The sequence below is a fragment of the Octopus bimaculoides genome, chromosome 3 (assembly GCF_046866305.1).
Source record: "Octopus bimaculoides isolate indiv1 chromosome 3, ASM4686630v1, whole genome shotgun sequence".
Taxonomy (NCBI): Eukaryota; Metazoa; Mollusca; class Cephalopoda; order Octopoda; family Octopodidae; genus Octopus; species Octopus bimaculoides.
Window position 1 is genome coordinate 22,119,097 of NC_142930.1, and position 27,154 is coordinate 22,146,250.

Here is a 27,154-nt window from a genome sequence, read left to right on the forward strand (position 1 = left end):
GACTGGACCATAATCCACACCGCCAAATATTTTAAGCATCTCAGCAGTAATTCATGATGGGCTGGGGGCTTTCCCTGTCTTCATATCCTTAATTGCTTTATCTACCAAGGTACTGTCAATTTGGCAGGCTCTCCTCCTCCCATTCATTCTCCACCTTCAGCAGTCTTTCACAATGGCATTTCCAAGCCTCTTTCTTTGCAAAATCATTAAATGCAAGAGTACCATCATCCATGCAGACATGTTTCTTTCCTATGACATCACAATTTTCTCTCACACACTGTCTTGCAATCCGAAACACTTCAATTCTTGATCCTCATGACACTGAACATAGGCAAACTTCTTTTCTGCTTCTCCCTTGGCTAGAAATACTTCTCTCCTAGCTTCTCTTCTGGCTGTCTGTTACAGTTCCGTGCTACCCATATATATATATATATATATATATATATATATATATATATATATATATATATATATATATATATATATATATATATATATATATATATATATATAATTGCAGCATGGAAGGTGTTTATAAGCCATTTAGAATAACACACAAAGACCATTAGATTCACTTCAACATTTAAATTTAATTTGTCAAAATATTTTCGTCGCTTTGAGACCGCAACCTGTTCACTGACAAAATTCTATGCTGCATCTGAATATATATATATATATATATATATATATATATATATATATATATCCCCATCTGTTATCTAAACTTCACTCTTCCTCACTGCACTATGGTGATAAATGTTACCATTTTTTCCTGCTCCATTAGAAAAAAAAAACACCCATCTTACCCAGTAGTGACCTTCTTCTTTACCTTTATAATTCCTCCCTAATACGTTTTCCCAATGCAGTGCTACTTCAAACGTTCAGAAAACTTGTATACATATACATACTGACACAGATTCTTGCTTCCTACTTCTGTGCAATACATTTTCTTCCTTATCAAAACAAATAAAAATAATTTCTATTTTCCTAAATTGATTGTATTAATGTGTTTATGTACATTGGTACAGTTGATACACATGTTTACATAATCATAGTGTTTCAATATCAGTTGCAGCTTTTATCCCACTTTCCTCATCTAGGATGCAAATTACCCTCTGTTTAATTCATTATTGTCCTTCCCCTCCAAATTTCACTCTGACTCTGGTCACTGACCTTCTATCAATGTGCCTTTCACTTGGTTATCTCCCCTGTCTTTACCATACTCTCCCATCTCTTTTTTTTGTGTGTGTGTGTGTGTGGATATATCTCTATGTTAACGTAAACATTTTTTGAATAATTCTGTCAGTCACATATCCAAACTGGTATATAATTTTAACTTGAATCATAGATTTATATAGGAATATAAAACCAATGTCATTTCTGAGATTTAAACTTACTTGATTTTGCATCTAAAGCAGTCTATCATATTTCTCATTGGTGCTCTCATGTACAATAGTCATAATGCTAAATATGTAGATTTAATAATCATGCATTTTATCTTGCTCTGATCTTTGTTAAAGACTCTATTTATTGAAAAATAACTATGAGCTTAATGGCCTGGAATATTGACCACATTAGTCATAAATCCATACCTTATGTCAACCACTGTGTTGTGCTCCTAGTTAAAGCAACATTTATTTGTTACTCTTGGTATGATAATAAGTAGCATTTGTACTGAATACTTAAGGTATTAGTGCTGAAGTGCAGAGTTAAGCTTTGAGCTGGCTGGGTTTATAACTCAGCTTTGCTGTTTGGAACTATTTCACTTCATTTTTAGCATTAGCCCGTTTAGCATTTAAACCAGCCATATCTGGCCCAAGTGGAGGTGCAATGGCCCAGTGGTTAGGGCAGCGGACTCGCGGTCATAGGATCGCGGTTTCGATTCCCAGACCAGGCGTTGTGAGTGTTTATTGAGCGAAAATACCTAAAGTCCCACAAGGCTCCGGCAGGGGATGGTAGCAAACCCTGCTGTACTCTTTCACCACAACTTTCTCTCACTCTTACTTCCTGTTTCTGTTGTACCTGTAATTAAAAGGGTCAGCCTTGTCACACTGTGTCACGCTGAATCCCCCCGAGAACTACGTTAAGGGTACACGTGTCTGTGGAGTGCTCAGCCACTTGCACGTTAATTTCAGGAGCAGGCTGTTCCGTTGATCAGATCAACTGGAACCCTTGACGTCGTAAGTGATGGAGAGCCAACAACATCTAGCCCAAATATTCTACCTGTTTTATGTTTAAACTGACCTGATCCTGCTTCTCACTCATATCCTGATTTGTCATTCTGAAAATAAACAATCACATCATCGAAATTGCTAAGCTAAAAGATAATGCATAATTAATTCAAAACGATATGAATAGATAAGCATTACATTTGACAGAGTAATCTGAGTGCTAAAGGATTATTGCATTTAACAAAGCATGAACATCACAACTTCCAACTTAAAACAAATCATGAATTTTATAGAGCAGAGATAAGCTTCAATCAGCAAAGCTTAATATTTATTATCAGTTAAAGCTATTTCTCATTTTCTCATTGTTGACATGATTTGGACTTGTCTATTATATGGCGTATTACAACTTGTCTTCATCTGTAACCATGCATTGTGTGAGAGTCTTTGTGGACAGTTGACCTGCTGGAAACATCGACCAAATCTTTCTTGAATCATACCTTATCATCTAATGTAGTCCTACATGATCAACTAATAGATACATTTTGTGTCAAAATATAAATATGGGATGGTCAAAGCTGGACTTCCTTTGATTGAACGTCTACTCAGTCAGAGCTGATTTGGCAGTATTCTACCTATTTCCCAGGCAGTATACTTATTCTCCTAATACTCATCTTCAATATCTCATATTAATACCAATACAGTCATCTCTCCAGTTATGTCGACTCTTATCTTTAATGCTCAGTCACTCTCTCAGCCTATGTGTGTCATTTATATATGTCAATAAATACATTCAATGAATCATATTCAATACATTTCTCTTCTACTTTCATAGAACTTCTTCATTCAATGCCCACACCTCATTATCATGCTTCATCACACTCACTATTACTGCTTCACTTTTTTTGTATGAAAATAAAATTTGTTGCCATTGTTATAAAGTGAGTTGAAATCAAGGTAGAGTACATTTGGTTGTTATTGTTGGGATCTTTTTTAAAACGGGGGCCACATTTTTCATTAACGAAACACTTTGAAACTTGGAACACTGGTAGAATGTGTCATATAAAACATCTTTTTCTCTTAGTCTTCTTAAAAAAAAAAGAAATCCATAAATTATTCCATGTTAAAGTTGTCGTATTTCTGTAATTTCAACCAATCACTGACGTCCATTCAGCCGATATACATTAAGTGCCGACTACATAAACAAACGATTCTGAAACAATTAACCCTAACCCTAACCCTAACTCTAACCCTAACCCTAACCCTAGGGTTAGGGTTAGGGTTAGGGTTAGGGTTAAAGCAAATTTAAAATGAAAAAAGCAAATAAAACGAAGGTATGGAGATTAAATACGCTTTACATCGCTTAATCAGCCAAAGGAGTAAATCTAAACAACTGAATACTTGTCAGTGATTGGTTGAAATTATCGAAATAAGACAATTTTTTACATGAAATAAATTCGAATACAAAAATATTTTTCTGTTCTATAACACAAAATAGATAAGTATACGAAGTTTGAAAGTCTTTCGCTACCAAAAACACTACGTAAAACATTAATGAAAAATGTGGCCCCCGTTTTAAAAAAGATCCCTGTTTTTCTAAGTATAGTGTACCTAAGACTACATTAACCAGTATGTATTTTCATTTTAAAAATAGTATGAGGATTATTTGGTTGTTATTTCCAGTAGGTAGAGTCATTCTACAGAGCAGCCACAGGCAACTTTTTTGAGAAGTGGGCTACATGAGTCTTGGCTTATCATCAGATGAGCTACTCTATTAAAAATATTCAAGGTAATTTTTTAGTGGCATACCATTCAGAAAGTCCTACAGGCTGCATCTTGCCCATGTCTGATATAGAGACTTCCTTATTGGTTAATAGTTTTCTTGCTCACTCAATGGAGAAAGGGTAAAACACTGCCAAGCAGTGTTTCAAAGCCCCTTTGTTGCCAATAAAAGTAATAGCTTCTTGAACTTCTTTCCTTTCTTTCTTGCTCAAACTACATATAGTCAATACAACCCCATCTGTCTCTAATTATGTAACCTAAATGACCAAATTTATCTGTTACTCCAGTGAACAATCAGAATATTTCATGAATATTCAAATATATTTTGTGCACTCCTGCTCTATTACCTCCTCAAATTTGAACTCTTTATTCCCTATCAATTCCCCAGAGACCCCCAGTATCTTTTGTGCTCTCATTTGCACTGAGTACACTCATTGATTAGCAAGTACTTTATTGCTTCTTTCTTACATATTGAGCTTAATTACTACTTCCATGTATATTGGAAATAGTATACACACACAAGACACATACTTAAGACAGAATGAGAAAAAATAAGTAAATAAATTAACAAATAAAAAAACAAAAAATAAGTAAAAGACATGGGTACAAACAGTGTAGTAAGCAAACCCAAGCACACACTCAAAAGACTTACTAAATACATAGACATGCATGCACACTCACACACACACACATGCGTGTATGCACACACACACATACACAAGTGAATTTGCCTTGTAACTTATTATACAAAAAGGATCTTCACTACTAAATGTGGCAGGTAAGGGGAAAGGGCAAATGGTCAAAGGTGAGTGTTACAGAGCATGAGTGCAAAGATGCAAATGATATTACAGGCATTGCAGAATGCGTTAATGACACTTATATGGGGATAACTGTGATGGTCTTCTCTCCCTCAAGTACTTCTGAGTCTATCACACTGTCCTCAAGCCCAACACCTCTAGTCTCCTCTGCTTTGCAGAGCTTGAACTTACTTTGAATTGTTTCTCTTTCAACAGCAAATTTTACCTGCAGGTCACTGAGGAAACTGTCAGAACTAGGGTGGGCCCAAACTATGCTAGCCTTTTTGTAGGTTCAGTTGTGGCTCAAATCTTTGCTCAGTCCACTGGTCCTATTCCTAAACTATATGTTGTAGGCACATTGATGATTATACCAGAGCCACCTTTTTCACCCATACTAAACTCATCACCTTCTTCAATTGCATCCCCTTAAGTGTTGAGTTCAATTCTTCTACTGTCTTCACTCTCTCTCTGTCAATTTCCATAACATCTCTGTTACCGTTAGATTATCTAAACAACTTCCTCTCCACATCTGTTTTCTATAAAAGAACCATCTCTCACTCTTATCTTGACTTCATCCCCCACCACCTCAACCACCTTGAATTTCCTATTCAAAATTCCTGTGCCTTCATCACCTCTGCAACCACACCCATGATTTTGAAACCCAGTCTCACCTGATGGCTTTCCAATTCATGCAATGATACCTTTCTTTTCACCTGTAATGTTGACTATGTCTGTACTCATGCAAACCATTTGATTGCATACATATATAAGATATGGATTCAGAGAATCATGCAGATATCTCAGAAAGCTCCTCATATGGACTTGGCTAACATTCCATATTGCAATCAATTATAAAGAAATGTAACGTAGAGTGTCCATGTGACTGAAAATCCAGAAGATCCAATCAATGGCAGTGTAAAAAAACCCATAAAATCAGCAGATGTGTGAGGTAAATATATATTTATTTAACTATGCAACTTCCATGGGATTACAACCATTTTGCAACCTTCTTTAAGTAGTATTAATTTCAGTTAGAACGAAATTATAGGTACATGTTTGCATTATATATGTTCAGCATTATACATTACAACTGTATATTCAAAGATTAATGCAAATCAAGAAAGCTTGCTCATTAGATCATTGGAACATCATAGTTACACCAGTAATTCAACTCATGTTCAAATGATCTGATGAGCTAGCTTTCTTTATTTGCATTAATTTGTGAATATACAATTGCACTGTATAATGCTGAGCATATATATTAATGCAAACATGTACACATAATTTCTTCCATACAGATATTAGCACAACATGAAGAAGGTAGCGAAACAGCTGTAACCCTTGTGGAAGTCACATGGCTAAATAAATACACATTCACCTCTCATACCTCATATGGTTTTATAAATAAACATATGTATATGATACATACAGATTATAGATGTGAGCTAGATATGCTCAATATAGAAAACACACAGCAGTATTCACATTAATTTGAACTTAAACTCTGACTTCTTCATCCAGGACTAGATCCGTGGCATCAAGAGTGGTTATAAAGGAAATCCAAGGCATGTTGATATGGAATTTAGTGATGCAGATAAACACAAGTAAGCTTGGGATCCAAACTTATGGTAATATATCTGTTTACTGGTTGCATACCCAAGACTTTTTGTTCATTCCATCTGTAAATTATGAATTGATTTGTTTTCTTTTCTTTCTTCTTTTTTCTTCCTATGTTTCCCTTTTCTTCTTTTTTTTCTTTCTTCATTCATATTTGTGTTTCCTTTGGTTTTGGATTTGTAGTTTAATGTGGTTTTAATATTATATATGTATTATATACATACATGATATATATATATGAAATTATTATCTCTGTTGATAAAAGGATTCAATATCTTAAAAAATGATTATGATCATTACGATTATTACATGAATATGAGCTTCCTGAAACAGCCGTCGAGTTAAGAAATTATGTATTTCCTTCTTTATATTTTTATGTTCTATGGAAATGTATGTGTATATATATAATAAAAAGTAACTATATAAAAGCATTATTGCTGTTAAAAGCAGTAATAATGAGACGATTAGTAAGAATTCTATCTTAATAGGTATAATATGAAATATTTGAATAAAAGAAGGGTAAAAATACCACTTGTCACACACTGGTTTTTGAAGCTTTCGCTTTCATCTTTGGCAATCGGTATTTCAAATATGTATGTATGTATGTATGTATGTATTTATGTATGTATGTATGTGTATTTATGGGTTCATTGTTCTGAATATATCTTGATATATGTGTCTATATGTATATATATCTATATATACACATGTCAAGCCTAATTGTGTTTATCTGCATCACTGCCTCTCTCTCTCTCTCTCTCTCTCTCTCTCTGTATATATATGTGTGTGTATATATATATATATATATATATATATATATATAAATATATATATATATAGATAGATAGATAGATAGATATGTATGTATATGTGTTTGTTTTTGTCAAGTTATATATAAAAATAATTCAACGTTAAAATGAAGAATTATTGAATAGTTTTTAGTAGAGTACATATTAACTTAACTAAGGAAAAGGTTGATAGTGACTTCGAAACAATTTTATGTCTTGTTTTATTCTATATATATTATATTTACAAATATATCTAAATATTTACAAGCTTTTATATATGTGATAATAAAAAATGCATACTACAAAATTCAGAAATATATTTTTTATTCAAAATATATTTTCTGTGGCTCGCATGGGATCAATGCGTGTGATTTAGATTCATCTCGAAATGACACAGTTTTTGGAAGTTGTTTCAAAAGTTTTTACTACAAACACGTTTTAAGAATGAATTACTACTACTATCGCCCCCTGCTGGCTGTGCCTTTCAAGTTAGTTTTACCTCCCTTGGATACACTTGTAGACATACGGAACGCTGTTTTAGTTTCTCGTATAGCAAGATGGCGACTAACAAGAGACGTCAAGATGAAAAACACCTTAAAATGTTACGTGATATGGTAGCTCTGTCTCAAAATAAACAGTGCTTTGACTGTCACCAACGTGGACCAACCTATGTGAATATGACTATTGGCTCTTATGTTTGCACGTCATGTAGTGGTATTCTGTAAGTAGAAATATATATATATATATACACACACACACACTTTATTATATATATATACATATATATATATATGTATGTTACTATCTTTTTCTATTTTCATTCCCACTCCAAATAATGCTTTATATTCTGTCTACATTTATAACTTCCTCGTTTCAGGAAAATACAAAAACAAAAACATTGAGTCGGTTATGGTCATTGACACATTATGTCATTTGGAACCTATTTGTTTGATTCGTTTATTTATTCATCACACCAGAACAATTATTCTCCTTATTTCTTCGTTCCAGAAGTCTATATTATAAAACGTAGTAGTAAACAGAAACTAGAAATTTCTAGCGAGAACTTAATTACTGTTTATGTTTCAATGCTCTTGTTTGTCTTATGTATTACTCTAAGTGTCCCAAACGTCAACTAAATTGTTATCTCGTACTATCGTAATCACTATGTACCCCATGTACTCGAGTTAAAAGGTAACTAACACATTATAATTGCTCCGGTTCTACTCGGCACACCTCTTCCAATCCACTTACTCATTTACCTTAGCTCGGTTCATTTTGTTCTCTCTCGAAAGATTTACCTAATCTCATACAATTTCATATCGTAATAACTGCTAGAGTATTTATAGATGGACGGTTAACATCTGAAGTCAGTTCAGAATTTTGTGTTTAATAGCCAGGCAAATACTTTATATAAACATGTCTCATTCTGTTGGAAATATATTGCTAGTAAATTTACTCCAGTAAAAAGAATCAATCTATATATTTAACTACTTAGGTTTTAATAAATAGTCTAATGGGAACTATAGTATGTTCTTTCGGTAAACAAGCATCAAGTTTTTCTCTTTTTTTCCTTTTTACTTTCCCTCTATGCCGGTAACAATTTACTATTGAAGTGGAAATTGGCGAGCGGGCATATAATATATGTGTATATTGGTATGTGCATCATGCTTCGATTCTATATACTTTATTCGAATTTATCTCTTTTATTTTCATTGTATATGCGACGAAGTCTTAATACGCAAACCATGACATGTAGTGAATTAACTGCAAACCATTAATTGAAAGAAACTCCCCCTTTTTACTACTGGACAGTTAGATTGTCGGAAGTGGTTGCCAGCTCATACTTCCGGTTAGTTTTTTTGATCGGGATCTCATTGCAACAACAGCTGTCTTCGGAAGAAACAGTTGGTGCTTACGTCACGTCAACATCGGAAGATTATTAAACACTAATCTAAGATATGCTAATCAGACTAGAAAAACTATATTGAAGATACTGTGATTGAGCAAAAAGACTAATTTCAATTTCAGTTGAAAAGCGTGTAGGTCAGCTAGCTACCTTTGCTTTAGGCGCAACCTCATCCACCCACTAAGTTAGCTTAACAACATTTTGGAATTCGAAGTATGTTCCCATAAGTCTTTAACTAAATTCTGTATCTCCCACTCACTCTGTCTGTCTGTCTGTCTGTCTCTCTCTCTCTCTCTCTAAACTTGCTGTAGAATGATGTTAAGCATCAGACTGCTGAACACATTTTCTTTTGACGTATAGTTAGAAAATATTTGCATTTCTTTATTACCCTTCTTTCTCAAGCATAATCTATATCTTTATGTTCCCCGTTTTCTAGTTCAACGACTCCACCCCACCGTATAACAAAAAGTAGTCTTTTATACAACAATTTATTGCATAACATTTATAACCTTAAAATTAACATTTAGAAAATTTGGCTAAAGAAATGCGATTAATAGATTTTTCAACATAAAAACAGCTTTCCCACTTTAATCGCCAAATTTTGCCCTGACCAGCTAAATTATCAAATTATCCAACAGGCACATTTTTTTTTCCAATAAAAAAGAATGAATGAGACAATATTTTGAAAGGCAACAGATTTGTTTTTAGAGAAGTCTTTTGTGATCTTTCCCATTATTAAAATAAATACGTATCATCCTATAGTAGTTTGTTATAAACGTGGGTGTTTTAATTTTAGGTTGCAACTTTCCGCCAAATTAAATGTGTATAGTTGAAAGGACAGTCTGTGTCTATATTGTTAGTAAAAGAGCCAATTAAAGAAATTAATGATACTCGACAGAAATCATCACTGCTAATGTTTTGTGTTGTATTAGAACTTAGTTTATTATCCGATTGATTTAACAAGTAAAAGTATTCGTTATTGGATAGCCGACACATTGGTCTTGAGTTCAGTTTCGAAGGCATTTCATCTACTTCTACGAGTTCTTTAGACCTCTTGGATTACACATGCTTTATTTGGTGTGTTCCTGTTTTATTTTTCTGATAGTGTATAATGTATGCAAATTGTCTTTCAAATTCACGTTTTTATCAAAATATGTTTTAGGTTAAAGATGAATTCCAAGAGTTTCTAATAACCATCACATGCATGCATACATGCCATTTTGCATTCATGCTTCCAATTAACAACAGCTCCACTACAGACGAAGATTGAATGAAGTGTTATAACAATTCATGTTCTAACACCACCATTTCAATTGAGAACTAGGAATTTTCTTATTGGTTAAAAATTTATATTTGTTCTGAGGTTTTCTTGATTGAATTATTGATCTCATCTGTTTACATGTTTTCCATCATGCCATTATACTAATAAATGCTGTGCAACAGGTTTCAGATCATTCATCTTATTTTCTGTCAGGTTTTCCAACATGTCTTATGTTTTTGTTGTTTAACCCCAGGTTAGCCCTGATCAAACAGGCCTATAATCAGATATTCCATTTTCTTAGTGTACCTAGGACTATATCATGCAACATCTTTCTATTTTTAAAGATAGTTGAGTGTGATTGAAGGGAGATTTGGCTGTTATGTGTAGCTGCAGATTAAACAGTAATGTAGAAATCTAAGTTGTAATTATCTCCAACATCAATGATTGTTTGGTCCACTGACAAATGCGCTGTGCTTGGTTACTGGATATGATGTGCTAATTACATCATGACAAAGTTTGCACTACATATACTAGTATATTTATTTCGTTTTTTTTAAAATTTGATTAATGATGTTGATTTTTCTAGTTTGAATTCTTTCAGATTAATGATTGAAAGGGAAAATATGGACGGGGAATAGGTTCTAGATAAATACAGTTTTGGGAAGGAAAATTTTTGCAATCTATTTAAAATGGAAATATGTTTAATTTGGAAGGTGACATAAAAGAAAAGGAATGGCAAGCATATCAAATGTTTTTTAAGTGGACAGTTAGAAAATTAAAAGATGGAAATTTCTTCTAGTGCACTCTCTCTCTCTCAAATAGGAGTGCATAGAATAGTAGTATGGTTGTCTTCTATCTTGGTGTTTGATATATGTACTTGCAACAAAGTAAATTTTGCTAAAAGAATCTAATAGCCAGAAAGTGTGATGAATTACAGTTAGTTTTCTCTTAATGCAAGAAATTTAAATTGAAACATTTTACATTAAGAGAAAACTAATTGCAGTATTTTGAATATTATCAGGTTAGGTGGAAAAATTTATGAAATAATTCAGTAGCTAGTTCTTGCCTATTGTCATTGTTTAATATATTTTAATATACTAAGGGATTAGCTGTGTTAACGATAGTCACTAGCATTGACAAGTTAAAGTTTGCATTGATATAAATCTGAATAGAAGTAAAAGGAGTCTAAGTATGTTGGTATGACACGAGATGAACTAAAACAGTTTCTTTGACTTTATCTCAAGATATATCAATATATACTTCAATTTATTTATTGGTTGCTGCACAAAGGATTACATTTTCAAAAAAGAAAAAAGAAAGAAATGACCCATAATTAAAAGAATATAAATAGTCAATTTAATATATACATACTTGTTTTAATTAATAAAGTTCCATCAGATATACAATTCCTGCTTATTTATTTGCATGAGAGTTTTGTTTTCAATACTACTTTTGAGTATTGGTGATGGGACAAGCGTCCAACCAAAGAAACACATCAAAAATTGGATTAATATAAGAACTTACTTTAGTCATGACAACCTGTCCATCCCATGCCAGCATGGAAAAGTAGACTGAAAAATGGTGATGACTCTTCTGACTGTATTTTCATATACCACTAACAAATTTTTTTTATGTCATCTTTGCTGCTACAGTACATGTTCTGTAGGTCATTGCCAACTCTTTATTTTTCAACTATTGGAATCTTTTCTTATTGCTAGCTATTACTGCCATTGGACATCGCAATTGTGACATCAAATAATAAATCGTGATATGGCTAGGGATTACTGTATAACTGAACAATGCAGGTATTTTGTCACATACACTGCCCACCCACCCAGCTTACCAATTATTCAAGGATTTCTAACATAGACAATAGGCCTCAAATTTAGACCCATTTCGTGTACAAAATATTTATGAAGTTGAAAAATTCGAATTTAGAAAAGTCATAACTAAGTACCACAAAGTACTTATCCAACCCCAAATCAATTTTGTCAATGCACTGCCTTGACAACTTGTATATTTAAACATGAAACTTTCCTCTAAGTTTCATGTTTTTTTTGTTTTTTTTTTATTTTGTTACAAAAATGAAAGAAAGCCTCAGCTAATAGTAATTACATTCAAGACCCATTAAATATTTTTTCTCTCATTTGTAAATTCAAACACTCATATTTATATAAATATTTAGATATAGTTGTCAGAAGCATCTATTAGTTGTGCTTGACCACACTCTAGCATGGAGGTAACAATTAAAAGGATTTAAAGTGACCTACATATTTGCGAAGAATACATTTGCTTCAGTTATTTTGATATGATATTACTTGTTTATGTAGTGTTTGGTTACATGGACTGCTGTACATAAGTCTGATAATGTTCTATATGCCACTGGAAACTAGGGGATTCTTTTGATCCTATGTTTCTGCTCATTCTTCCACAAAATGGTTGACAGATGAGTGGAAACATTGGGTCAGGAGGACCTTTTAGTCATGTTTAGAACATGACAACTTCTCACTGGTTCCATTGGTACCATGGTAAAACAGACCCAGTACACTCAGTAAAATGGTTGGCATTAAAAAGGACATCCTGCTACAGAAATTGTGTGTGACCTGCTTCTTTGAGGGCAGTAACTCTGAATAATAAGCGATCCTACCATGACAACTCATCCAGTCTATGCCTGCATAGAAAACGGATGTAAAATAATGATGATGCTTTCCAGTTCAGTCAATTTTTGAGTTGGGTATACAAGAAGCAAGTGCTGTGTTTCCAGCATACAAGTCAAAATAATATACAGTGTCAACATTTAAGCATCACCACCATTTTTCCAAATCCTACTGCATTTCACATGGAATTTTTGGCACTCCAGCGTTGTCTTGGTGTATAAGTCAACCTACCATTTTTTTCATGTAAATTTTGGTCTGAAAATTTTGGCTTATACATGGAAAATATGGTATTTGGTCCGTGGGTTTTATTCTTTTACTTGTTTGTCATTTGACTTGGCCATGCTGGAGCACCACCTTCAGTTGAATGAATCGACTCCAGGACTTATTCTTTGTAAATTTAGTACTTATTCTATCGGTTTCTTTTGTTGAACCGCTAATTTACAGGAATGTAAACACCAACATTGGTTTTCAAGCGATGGTGGGGGACACATAAACATACACACACACACAGTTTCCGTCAACCAAATCCATTCACAAGGCTTTAGTCAGTCAAAGACTATAGTAGAAGACACTTGCCCAAGGTACCACGCAATGGGACTGAACCTGGAACCATGTGGTTGGAAAGCAAGCTTCTTACCACACAGCCATATCTGCACCTGATTAGATTCTTATTTTATTAAAGGTTGTTGGTACTATATTTGGTGTAGTGTAGAAATTTAAATTCAAAGTAGTTTGCTCTGCATATGTAATCTGGTCCTAAGTTTTCTGTAAGACAAGTATCCTTGTGAATTTCTAATGAATATGGTTTCAGTTCGTTGCAGTTTTAATAGGGTTAAACTAGAAGCATAAATATCACCCTCAGCAGTTGAAGTTTTTTTTTTTCAGAGTGGAAGCAAATTTTTTTTCTACCACAATTAATAAATAATAGTGTCTTTGGTTACAGGTTTTCAACTGGCTAATTACTTAGTCACTGCATTTCTGACTCAAAGAATAAGGAAGTGTCTTTAACTCAGTACAGAAAAACTATCATGAAAGACTTAACTGGAAAAGCTCCATTTTCTTACTAATGTTTACATTTTTCACCATTTATACATTGGTGAATGATACACATACATCATCATTTGAATGTTCACAGTTTCCAATCAAGGTAATATTTCCTACAACCAAACATGTTTTCATGGAAGATTGGAATTGATGATGGTAACACTTGTTTACAACTATCACACAACACGAGAATGTGCATACATACATGTGTGCACACATACACACACTAGACTTCTTTCAGTTCCTGTCTATCAAATCCACTCACAAGGTTTGGTCAACTCAGGGCTATAGTAATAGATATTTGCCCAAGGTGCCACACAATGGGATTGAACCTGAACCCATGTGGTTTGGAAGTAAACTTTTTTTTAATCATAATGCTATATTATTAATTTATGTGAGTCCTCTTTTCAATATGTTCCTGCTAATCTGACATTATCTGATTGAGCATACCTGTCAATAAAAGAAGTCCTGCATAATGTATCCCAGCCTTGCTCAATGTGTCCATTTTTTTTTAATTGTAAGCCAGCAGCATATAGTGTGAGGGAGGATTTGGGTGCTATTTTTAGCAGATTGAGAGTGACCACACAGAACTTCCTTATTGGATGAAATATTTTGAAGAGATTGAAATATTCAGCAGGGTTGGCATAGTCCTTGATACAATTAATGTACTCCTCAGAGACTAGCCTTCAAAAAAAAGATTTTTTTTTTAGTTTGGTTCTGCCCTCATTACCAGTTTAACATCTCTTGGTTTTGAGTATATTTTCAAGAGTTCACATTTGATCTAGGTCTCTGATTCCCTCCTCTCCCATGGTTTTCTTGTAATGTTGAAGCTTCATCAATCTCACTAGTCTGGGGGAACCTGAAGAGGTTAGGGACATACCTCTTCTAATCAAATTATTTAACATTTAAAACATTTGTTTTAGTTATGGCTTTTGCTTCATTTATGAAGAGCATTGATGTATATGAAAGATGCTGAATATTTGATAATTTTGTATTTCAAGATTTTCCCATCATTCAGTGTGATGTGTAGCAAGAGGTGTTGAAGGTAGCAACATTGTTTTTACAAATTTCTCTAGAATCCATTAGTGACATAAAAGAGTAGGTCTCTCAGCTAGATCTACTTCCTCAAAAAGTGTGAAGATGATTATTAAACAATGAGATATACTGAGGATGTTAGAGAATGTTCTTGGCTCTCTCTGTTACCATTGAGATAGTGGAAATGTGTATGATAGAACAATAGTTGGCTGGGTCAGAGGGTTGCTATTCTTTTGAAAGGGCACAATGTAGTGTTTCCAAAGACTGAGATATATCCCTGTAGATAGAGAGGGAAAGATTGATGAGTCTAGTGAGTATGTGCATTGTTTGAGGATGATGGAAAGCTCATTGTCAGGGCTCATGGCTTAGTTGATTTGAAGTGACCACAGTTACTTTTGCATTTGGTGTGTATATGTGTATGGTGCTGAGCATAGTTGAATTGTAGGGAATAGTTTTCTGAGAAATTTACTTAATGAAAGCAGTTTGGATTTGGATGCAAATTGGACAACAAGTGTGGAGGCTTTCTCTGCAGGTGTACTGCATGTAGAAACAGGATTCTGCAAATTTGGTTATGTTTTGGATGCCATGTACTGAGAAGGTTTTATGAAGGGATATATTGTTTGTGTGTCCTTGTATGTCCATCATTGTTAAATTAAGATACATGGAATATTTAAAAAAATTTAAATCTCAACAGGAGCACAGTTGACAGTACTGGATAACCATCCAACAAGTTGACTGTCCCCTTAATTCATCTCTTCTGGCCATCAACATGCAAATGTTCTATCAGGATATTAATCACATCAGTCTCTCCAATCTCATAGGGTTTGTGAAGGCCCTTTCCTCCAGACTAAACCAATAAAAAAACATTGAATGATCAAATTTACCTAATCTATATGTTACAACTACAGGGTGTGTAATTCACTACAGTAAGCATTTGCAGTACTAGAATTGATAAGTTATTCATTGACTTGCAGAAATGAGTTCAGTTCTCAGCATAAAAATGACCTCCTTCAGTGACTGGGTGTCCTTGATGGAGATATGATTTTCACTCTTTTAATGACACATACACTGAAGGTGAGCACAGGTTCATGAAGGGATCAGATGATGAAATGATTGAGAAATTATCAAAATCAAATATATCTGTTATTGTTAGGATATTATGTAATGTTTGTTAAATATTTGTAATGTACATTGAAAAAAGTGTCGTAGTGTTGAGGAAAAAAGGGTCATATGAGGATTATGAATATATCTTTGTAATTTGTTTGAAAGAGTGCAGAGGTATGTGTAATGAGTTTGTAGTATGCTGCACATGTGGCATTTTCTTTTCACTAAGCATTTGTATATCTTATGATCTTAACTAGTTTCCATTTTTATCTGTTTCCACTGGTCTAGTTAAATGTGTGTGTATACCTTGATATGTGTGTGTGATATGATTTCTGGTTTGGTAGTATGTGGTTTTAGTTTTTATTCTTTGTATCTGTAAAGAAACTGTGTTAGGTCATGATCTAATAGGTACAAGTTACATATGTAACATTGAGATATTATTTTCTCTGTGGTAGCTAATTTTATAAAAATGTACAAAAATGTCTACTTACTATTTGTGTAGGTATTTGATGGGTATGATTGATGGAGTTCTTGTTGCTACACATTTTCTACATTCTTGTTTTATGTATTTGGTGTTAGCTTGTTGTCAAATGTTTCTTTTACTACTGTTTTTCATTTTAATTAGTGTGGATTCGTTTGTTTTTCTTTGTTTAGTAATATCTCTTGAACAAAGTTCTTAGGTGCATATGTAATTTTATTGAAAGTTTGTAGGTAAATGTGTTGATGTCAGGATTCCTTGTGAACTTGTAGAAGTCAGTATATTTGATTTCAGCTTTGCAAAACTTGTTTTAGTTTTTGTGGGAGTGTCCTTGTTTATATCTTTTATGTGAATTCATTTATAATAATAATTGCACACCTTATATCTATCAAAGTTTTTTTCCCTTCAAAATATATTTATTGCATTTTTACTAGCTAGGATTGTTTTTTTTGTTTTTTTGTTGAATGTTTATTAGCTATTATTTTTCTCTGACCCTTTATATATTCACTTCTTAAGTAATGAACCATAAATTCAATGCATTTCTTTTGCCTTATAACAATTTTATTATAGTCTAAAAAAAAATCATTTTCTATCATTTTTAGCATGATTTATGAATTTAATAGCATTTTAAAAGCATCCTGCTGCAGCCAATTTATAATACTACTTGTCCACTAAACTTAATATCTGCCAGCTGTGACATAAGAAACTGTTCCAATTCTTTTTATTAGCAAAATATCAGCTAACCTTCTTGGACATTAATTAAACATCTGAGGCCATCTAAAATTTAATCTCATTCCTTCAAGCTATCACTGGTAAATTTTAGTCAAGTTGGTATTAAATTGAAAATACTAGATGATAGCAATTAGTAATTGTTATCTCTTTTCTAATTTTGTCAACAATGTAGTGACATCTGTATAAATAGAATGAAAGAAGCTGGCCTCTCTCAGTAATATAAAAGTCTTCAGATAACATTAGTAAAATACCAAAAGTATTGTTGTTAAAATATTATTTTGTCTCTTTCAATTTGAGTTCAACCATATAGCATGTGGATAATAGCCTGAATGACCATTTAATCCACAGACCAGTGCTCCAAACGTAACGTTTCTACTTGGTTGAGGACCACATGATACACACTGATATACAGTGGTTAATTGCATGAAGGCACATTGCTTAGTGGTTAGAGCATGAGGTCGTGAGTTCCATTTCCTGACCAGGCTTTGTTGTGTTCTTGAGCAAGGCACTTTATTTCACATTTCTCCAGTTCACTTAGCCATAGAAGTGATTTGTGACTTCACTAGAGCCAAGCTGTCTTGGCCTTTGCTTTTCCCTTGGACAACATTGTTGGCGTGGAGAGGGAAGACTGGTATGCATGGGCGACTGCTGGTCTTCCACAAAGAACCTGTTTAAACTTGTGCCTCAGAGGGTAACTTTCTAGGTGTAATCCCATGGTCATTCATGACTGAAGGGAGCCCTTACCTTAATTACATGGAGTAGTATGTGGTACCTCCTCCGCTATTCTGCTTTTCCTGTATACCTGTTGTAATGTTGTCCCTGACAGGCTTGATCAAATTGTCTTAGATACTCATTTGAATGACAAGATATAATCCAACAATCCTGATATGACATACTCCATTTGGTTGAGGACCATACTATGCTGTTATGTAGTCGTGTTATGTAGGATTATCATTATGTTGTCTGATCATGGTGTGTTTCCTCCACTGACCAGTCTATCTGTGTAGGTTCTGATATTGGCTACACTGAAATAGATTGGTAGAATTGATTACAGTGTGATATTTGTATTTATAGAAGTATAATCCTAGCACAGTGTTTTGGGCTAGTGAAGCTATTGATGTTGCTGCTGATCAAGTGTGTATATATGTTTGCCTGGACTGGATGGAAGGTGCAAAAGAGTGTTTTGGGGATGTTGTAGACATGTTTGGTGGTGTTGGACCTATTGTGACAATGTATGTTTGAGCAAAAACTTGGTGCAAACTCTCTTACATTTCTGGCAATATGTGACATTCAAAGTGCACTCATCATCATCATTGTTTAACGTCTGCTTTCCATGCTGAAATAAGTTGGACAGTTTGACTGAGGACTGGCAAGCTAGAAGGCTGCACCAAGCTCCAATCTGATCTGGCAAGGTTTCTACAGCTGGATGCCCTTCCTAATGCCAGCCACTCTGAGAGTGTAGTGAGTGCTTTTCACATGTCACTGGCATGAGGGTCAGTCAGGTGGTACTGGCATCGACCATGCTCAAATGGTGCTTTTTACGTGCCACCAGCACAGGAGCCAGTTAGGTGGCACTGTCAACAACCATGCTTGAATGGTGGTTTTTACATGCCACCGGCATGGGAGCTAGTCTGGTATCACTGGCAACAAACATGCTTGAATGGTGCTTTTTATGTGCCACTGGCACGGGACCAGTCAGGCAACACTGGCATTGACCATGTTCGTATGGTGCATTTTACATTCCACCAGCACTGGAGCCAGTTTGGTGGGACTGGCATCGACCACGCTCGAATGGTGCTTTTTATGTGCCACCAGCACAGGTGCCAGTCTGGTGGTACTGGCATCAGCCACATAGTTTGTTGTAGAGAGGTGGTGCTTGTTGTTGTTTAGCTTCAAGTTAGCCCTTATCAAGTAGGCCTGTAAAGATATTCCAACTGTAACCAATCTGTTTTTGTATAATGTACAAGGAACTAAGGACCATATTATCCAGCGTACCCTTTCTTAAAATGGTAGGGTGTTGTTTGATGGAGATAAGGTTGCTATTTCTAGCAGATTGAGTAACCATGAAGAGGCTTATTATAGAAAGGTATCCAGCCCTGTTATTTTTGATGGAGCTAATTTATTATATACTTGTGTTGTTATTTTTGTTATGGTCAAATGAGTCTAGAAATGTTTGAATTATGAATATTGAAGTGTATATATTGGGGAATGTGAAGGCTGGTTGTCTTTGATTTTCTCTGGTGGTGTTGGATAGAAAACTGTGGATTCAGTTACTGCTACTTTCAGATTCAGGTTTTTAATTTTGTTTGTTTTTTTTTTTTTGTGTTTTAGGTCAGCTTTGAGCAAGAAAACCTATGAGCAAAAATGTAACCATGAGCATCTCATCTTTTAAGGGATATTATCTTGAAATTTATTACTCAATATGTGTTTCCTTTTTCAAGATGGTAGGAGTAGAGTGTGATCTAAAGGAATTTGGCATCTCATTCTAGCAGGTTCAGAGACCACATGGAGGGTTGCACATTTGGTTTGAAAATGTCTTGATGGTTTATGTGAAGTTCTTGTGTAACGATATCTGAACAATGGTGGATCGATCTTGTTTGCATATAAGGCTATGTGTATGTTTTACCAGAGGCATAGTAATGATATATAGGTACAGGTTAAAAATGATGTGTGATAGGTTTGATCCTTGTGGTAGTTTGGGGAAATTACATATGGTAGGTATGTATTTATTGTACTTTACATATGCTTAGTGAACTTTTAGATAGTTTGCTAGCCAGCATTTTTGTTGTTTTGCCCAGTTTGTTCTGAAAGAATAGATCTATGATCAAAGGTTTTCTAGATGTGACCATCCTGTTTATTTTCTAGCCATATACTGCATTTTCCCCCATAACATGGTAGATTGTGATTTGAGGGAAATTTAGTTATTTTTTCTTATAGATCAAGCGAACTCTTATGGTTTATGAGTGAGTGGTGGAAAATAGTTTTAAATTTGCTGATTTTGATGTTAGATGGAATGTTTGAGGAGTTATGTTGTCAAAGCTGTCATTTCCCCAACCTTGTGTGAGGTTTATGTGGTTAAGTGTAGTCGTTTTAGTCTATGGTATAAATTCACAAGCTTCTGCAATTATTTTGTTGAATGTATGTACATATATGGTGATGTTATTCTGTGAACCGTAATTTTGTCTCTTGATGGAAGCAGTTATCTCTTTTGGTCCTTGTGATGACTATGATAGGAAGACGATTATAAGAAATTTAGGGGATGGTTTAAGGTTTAATCATAAATGGAGTGCCCATAACTTTTGCAGTTCTGCCTCCTTATTACAGTTTGATACTGTTGATGTTCAGCTTGAACATGTCAGTTGACATGGGCAACTGAGAGGGATATCAGAGGGTTAGTGCTCTGGGAAACAAGGATTGTGAAAAATGGTTAATGCAGGGTTTGAAAGTGAGTTATATTAGAAATGATGAGGAATAGAGATGGGTTTTGTTTGGTAAAACTGGGTGGAGTTTCTGGTGGCTATATGTAGATTAGGAAATGTCTGGAAAGGAGTTACTGTAGTTAGAACCGGATCGGTGTTAGAGCTGGAGATTTTAATATCAAAACAGTAGTACTTTGTGTGTTAGAATTCAGAGCAGATTTAGATGAGATTTTGGTGTTTTGCACATTGTATTGTATGTGTATATATCTTGCACTTAGATGCTACTTTTCAACATTCAAACTGTCTGTTTTGCATTGTCATACTTTTTTTTTCCCATCTGCATGTTGACAACCATAATTACCCTGTCTTCTGTTCTGACATACTGTTTTAGAATTAGATTTTTCAATATATTTTTCGCTTTTCAAGTTAGTGTTAGTCTGAAAAAGATTGACTATTTGTAACTGGTCAAGTGACTACACAGAGGTTCTTGTTAAATTTTGGCAATACAAATTTCTACTAAACTTGAAAGTCAAAGTATTTTAAAAAATTGGGTTGGGAGAAGTTAGGAATTCAGAATTTTTCTTCTCAGTTATAACTTGTTTTCCAATATATTGAGTTATTTACTATTGTTTTAATAAATTTTATCATTTAGAAGTTTACTCTTTACTGTTTTAGCTTATTTTATATCAAATGGTAGAATGTTACTCAGTAGCAAAGTAAGGTACATTATGATTAAAGCTGGATAAAGTTCTTTGGCAATGGGCCATTCAGAATTGTTTAGTTGACACTGTTATTGTTTAGTTCTAGGCTAGTTATGGTCATGAAGACTTATAATCAAAAGTTCTAGCATTCATTTTGTTTTATTTTTAGGCATAGTATACCTAGGATTACATGGTAGGGTGTGCTCTGAGGCAGATTTGGTTGTTTTCTTTGACATGATAGATCAAGAGGACACTTTTTACATTGGTGTATTGAGTTAAAATATATGTGTTTTATTAGACATCCTATTTATGAAAACCTCATTTGTATAAGTTCAAATGAGACATTATGTACCTTTGTGCAATTTTGTACAAAAGATTGGAAAGCATTTTTTTGTTAGCTGTCTGCAGTCAGGAAAATGAAGACAAAAATTGGAAGAAAGTTGCATGAATACATAGCTTGATTGAAGAGTACAAACAAGAATGACTTTGCATGCATTAATAATTCATAATCAGGACTAAATAGGATTAAATTTTGAAATGAAACAAAAGACAGTATCTTCATTCATGCTCACACAACTTGAACTTTAGAAGATTTGGTGTTTGTATGATGATCTACCAAAACAAAACTGTTAAATATCCTCTCTCTGACCAGAAGAAACAGTTGCTATTCTTTCATACTGTCAGCATTTTAAAAATACATAAAATATAGTTGAGCATCAAAATCATTGGTGGTCAAACATGACAGTTGTTACTTTATGACAATACCAGGCTCCCTGAGTTTTACATATTTTAGAATTTACAGAAGTGGAATATGATTATTGGATCAATATCTGTATTCTTTTACAATATTTGAAGATTTTCAAATATCTTGAAACATTCAGGAACTGGAATGTTGTTATTGTGTTACAGTGTCTGAAACATTTGCCCTAAGCATTAGAATTTTATATGATGCAGATTTTCATTAGTTTTCTATAAAGATAAACTATGTATTTCATGTGCAACACAGTACAAATTTATATTTTCTTCAGTTCAAATAAACTATATTTTATTTAATAAAATTACTTTTGTTGGAAATAGAACATTTTAAATCATAAAAAAATGACCTAAAAACTTTTGCAGTTCTTCTGTAGATTTCAATGTTTGTTTTTTGTTTTTTTTTTTTGTAATTTTAGATTGCTTGGTTAAAGAAATATGAGCTACCTTCCCAAATTTTACATTCATTAGACTATGTGGTTTTGATCAAAATTTTATCATCTTCAAATCTAAACTTGGCATCCTCAGAATCACGAGTGTTGCATCCATAAAATGTAATAAACAAAATTCATCATGTGAGTTCCAGTATAGTACTTTCCTTCCTTCCAACTGTTATTTTATACTTTGTTTTATATAGGATTGATGAAATTTAGGCTTATAGTTTCAATGCTATTGGGTTGGTTTCTGTCACAAGCTACATTTGTTTGCTGTTTTTCTTTCTGTGTAAATAAATATAGATGGTTGTATTTAAATTTATTGCGCACAGACTTTAGTTGGAGTTTCTTTATGTGCAATCAATTTTTTATATTTCTACATAGATTTAATTATCAAGAGCATGAGAAAAGCTGTTGATTAAAGTGATGAGTTGATTGCACTGGTTATAGTAACATTTTATTTATAATTTGCTTGCAAACCAGTTTCAATGTTTTGAATTTGATGTTCTTTGATATTTCAATCAGACATTGATTTCTCTATGGTGGTGTTCCACAGTTTTACAATTATATATTTGTGTTTTGAAGTTTGCATTAGATTATTTCTAGTAACTGAAGACTGTTTTGTTTATTAAGTGCAATTCATCATCATAATTTTTATATCATTTTTTTTTCCATGTTTGCATGGGTTGGATGGTTTTTCTGTAGTATAATGTTTCTCCACTTGTGGTCCTTTTTCATTTCCATTTTGACATTCAACCTCCTGAGATCAGCTTTTGCTTTTCATGACAATGTCTTCCTTGGTCTTCATCATCTGCAGGTATCTAACTTTTGTTTGGCACATTAATCAACTGTATCTGTCATCTTCCGTAGACATCAAATATCCATATCAAGGTAGTTTTCTTTTCTGCATGCTACAGGTGATTCGTCTTATACCCAGCATCTTCATCTCATTCTTTTCCAACTGTCATACATTCTCTACATTTATATATCTAGTAGAGCATCTCATTTCTAGCTGGCACATATCCTCTGTATTTCATGCAACATTGGCCTTTATATAAGTATTGAACATTCTACCTTTTACTTGGAAAGAGAATCTCTTTGTTGCTATTTGAGGTAATAGTTTCCTAAACTTTTTGACCCTGTTATTCCTCTGCACTGCTAATTTTGTCATCTATCTAATAGAAGCTATAAACTTCTATAAAGCCTTTTAGGAAGCTGAAAGAATTTATTTCATAGATGGTTATACTGCTTACTCTTGTTCATCTGCCACAAAGAAGTCATTCTTTGCTAGCGTATCTTTGATTTCACTACACTTTCTGTACCCCCATAGTTTACATTGGGTGCACTGTATAGATTTCTCATCCAAATCTTTTCTGCATATCAAGCATGGTCACTTCCGAGAGGTCAATAGTCCTGATTTCTTTTCTGCTAAAACTTTTACTAGGCTTTTACTTCCATATCTGGAATTTTTACATTAAATATCTGATAGATTTGACTGAGGTGAGGATTAAGAACCAAATTCTGATGGACCCCTGTTTGTATGCTAAATTCCTTGTTGAACTCATTGCTAATTTTCACCTTGCATCTTTGTATCTGTTGTAATCCAACGTTGGACTGTTATAACATCCACTCCAGTATAGCAGTATAGTTAGACAAGTTAGATGTGACTATGATTGACTACCGCCGACTTCTTGACATCACAATATTTGTAATGACTAACCATATCACTCATCCATTATCATTATCCTCATAACATCTCCCTTTTAAGTTTTTCTTTTTTTTTTCTTAGGGAGTGTAATTTTATTCCTTTTAATTAGCCATAAATTTTACATCACCCCCACCTCCCTTTTTTGAGGTTTCTTTTTTCATACAGTTATAATCTAATTTTTCGTTTGGCACCCACTTCCAGGAACTCCATACATTTTCTTTTTCTTTCACTTGTATGTCTGGGTTCAATTATTTGTAGTGGCATTGATGCTTGAAAAGCATCATATAACCATTCCATTGGTTCTTCCATTCTCTTGGGTTTGCTCTCAAAGAATCATTTTTTTTAGTTGATTCATGTGTCTCTTGTGTACCTGCTTTTCTTCCTTTTACCCAGTATAACATTTTCCTATATGTTTGGTAATCATGCCAGCTTCCCAACTTTGTTTTCCATTCTTATATGCCCTAACAAATACATTTTCACCAATTTTGAAATATTTTGCTGTATAATCCATTGCAGTTTTTCTTACCAGGTAGTAATTTGGCAAAGACTGATTTTGTTTTCCCCACAAACATCATTTCCGCTGGTAACATACCTGCTGGTATATTTAGATTTGGTGTCACATGGTATACTCTTAAGAATTGTTGTAGAGAAACTATCTACTACCACTAAGTAGTATGAACCTTTTAAGGGACCAGTGAAATCGATGTGTAGTCTCAACCATGGCACATCTACTTTTAGTCAAGGTTCACTTTTTATTGTCAATAATTTTGCCACTAGAGCACATCCTCTGCAGCCTTTCACTAAATTTTAGATTTCTTTATCTATTTTTGGCCAGTACATGTAGCTATACATTAAAGCTTTGATCCTTGAAATACCAAGATGTCCAACATGGAATTCCCATAACATTTTCTTTTGTAGTGTTTCAGGTATTACTACTCTCTGTGCACACATCAGTATGCCATCTCAAATTGAGTATAGATTCACGTCTTAGTTCTGTTTCACACCAATCCTGTTCCTATTTACTATTCTTGTCCACAGTATTCGTTTCATTTATGTCATGAATTTGTGTATATTGGGAATATAAATTTGGTAGTAATAGCATAGTCACATTATTCAGTGTGGACATATTTTCTATTGCAGTTGCTCTGGATGGATCCGGTTTCCATCCATTTTTATCTGTTATCTAGCCTGAGTATTTAATTTTTTTCAGAAAGAACTTGTATTTTTCTTCACTTAAAACCATATTCTCTTATCTTCTCAAATACCCTTTTTACATGTTCTACATGTTGTTCGTGTGATTCACTTTTTATTAGGATATTGTCAAAATAAGCAATAGCAAAATCACTGCCAGCATTGTGTCCATTACTTGTTGAAATGTGGAAGAGGCCACTTTCACACTGAAGGGAAGCTGCTTAAATTTAAATAAACAACAGTGTATATTAATGGCTAATAAGTGTGAGCATTCAAATCTTCTACTTGGATTTGTAAATATGCCTCCATTCAATTTTGCGAACACTTCTCCAGGACTCAGCAATGGATAGTTATGTGAGATTAAGCAATCATTCAATCCTGTTGGAAAATCTACACAAACTCTTAACTTATTGTTTTCTTTTTTTACATAGACCATAGGTGCTGCCTAATCTGAGTGGTCCGTTTTCTCAATTATCCCTAGTCTTTCAAGTTCCTTATTTTCCTGTTCTAGTTCTGCAAATGGTACATTACATTTTGGCTTAAATACAGGTGTTGCACTTTGTTTTACTACAATTTTTGCCTTCGTTTTCTTGCAGCAGCTCAGCTCATCCAAGAAAACATCTGGAAATGTTTTATTTTTTATTTCAATCCCTCAGCCACATTTGAACCATCGACTGAACTGACTATATTCCCACACAAAACACTTACGGGCATATTTCACAATTAGATTACCTGAATTTTTTAACACAAACTTTTGCCGTTTTCATTTGGTCATGAAATGTCACATTACACACAAATTCACCTACAAAATACAATCTTTTACCCATAACACCATTTGCTGCTTTTGTAGATTTACTTAATTTTGGCTTACTGATATACTTCCAAGTGTTTTCATTCACAGTGGTAATATCACTTCTAGTGTCTATCTGCATTTTTACTCCTATATTTTCAATTTTCACATTTACAAATTTCTTCTTTGCCATATTACCCTTTTCTTTCAATGACATCTTGTCTATTCTTTCTTCTTCATTCCAACGTTTTGTTATCTTGGTTTTACAGTGTGCTTTTACGTGTCCAATTTTTCCACAATGGAAATATTCCACTTTCTTAAATGGGCAGTTTTGTTCTCAGGTGTAGACCTCCACATGCAAAACATGCGTTTGTTTCTGATTTTTTTTTGTCCTGTTTGTACTGTATTTTAATACACACTTGATTTCTGTTCTGCCTGTTTTGCACTTTTTTTCACTTGGGAACAATCTTTATGCTCAATTTTCTCTGTGTTGTATCTTTAATTTACTATTCTTTCACACTTTTGACACTTGTTGTAAGGTTACAGCATGGTTTTGTTCCAGCTCAGCAAGAATTCTTGTTCTTACTTCTGCATCTTTTTCTGCAGTTAGTCCCTGGATAAATATCAGGCACTTGAACATATCTGGCATTAATTGATCCAGTTTGAACTTTTCGCATTCTCTGTTAACTCTGCCAGCATATGTGATGTAGTCCTCCTCATTGTTCTTTTCTAGGTTCAAACATTTCCAGTGTGTATTGAACAACGAACTTTTCTCGCTAAGAATTTTAC

General features: G+C 33.8%; 1 protein-coding gene across 2 annotated transcripts in view; it reads left to right on the top strand.

Annotated features, from left to right (window-relative positions):
* The first annotated feature begins 7,686 nt into the window (after nt 1–7,686).
* LOC106882771 (arf-GAP domain and FG repeat-containing protein 1) overlaps nt 7,687–27,154 on the top strand; it is a 95,670-nt gene continuing 76,202 nt past the window's right edge. For both annotated transcript variants that reach the window (XM_014933553.3, XM_014933554.3), the window contains exon 1: nt 7,687–7,873. In XM_014933553.3, coding sequence (XP_014789039.1) covers nt 7,710–7,873 — 164 coding nt within the window. In that variant the 5' untranslated portion in view covers nt 7,687–7,709. The remainder of the gene's footprint in view (nt 7,874–27,154) is intronic.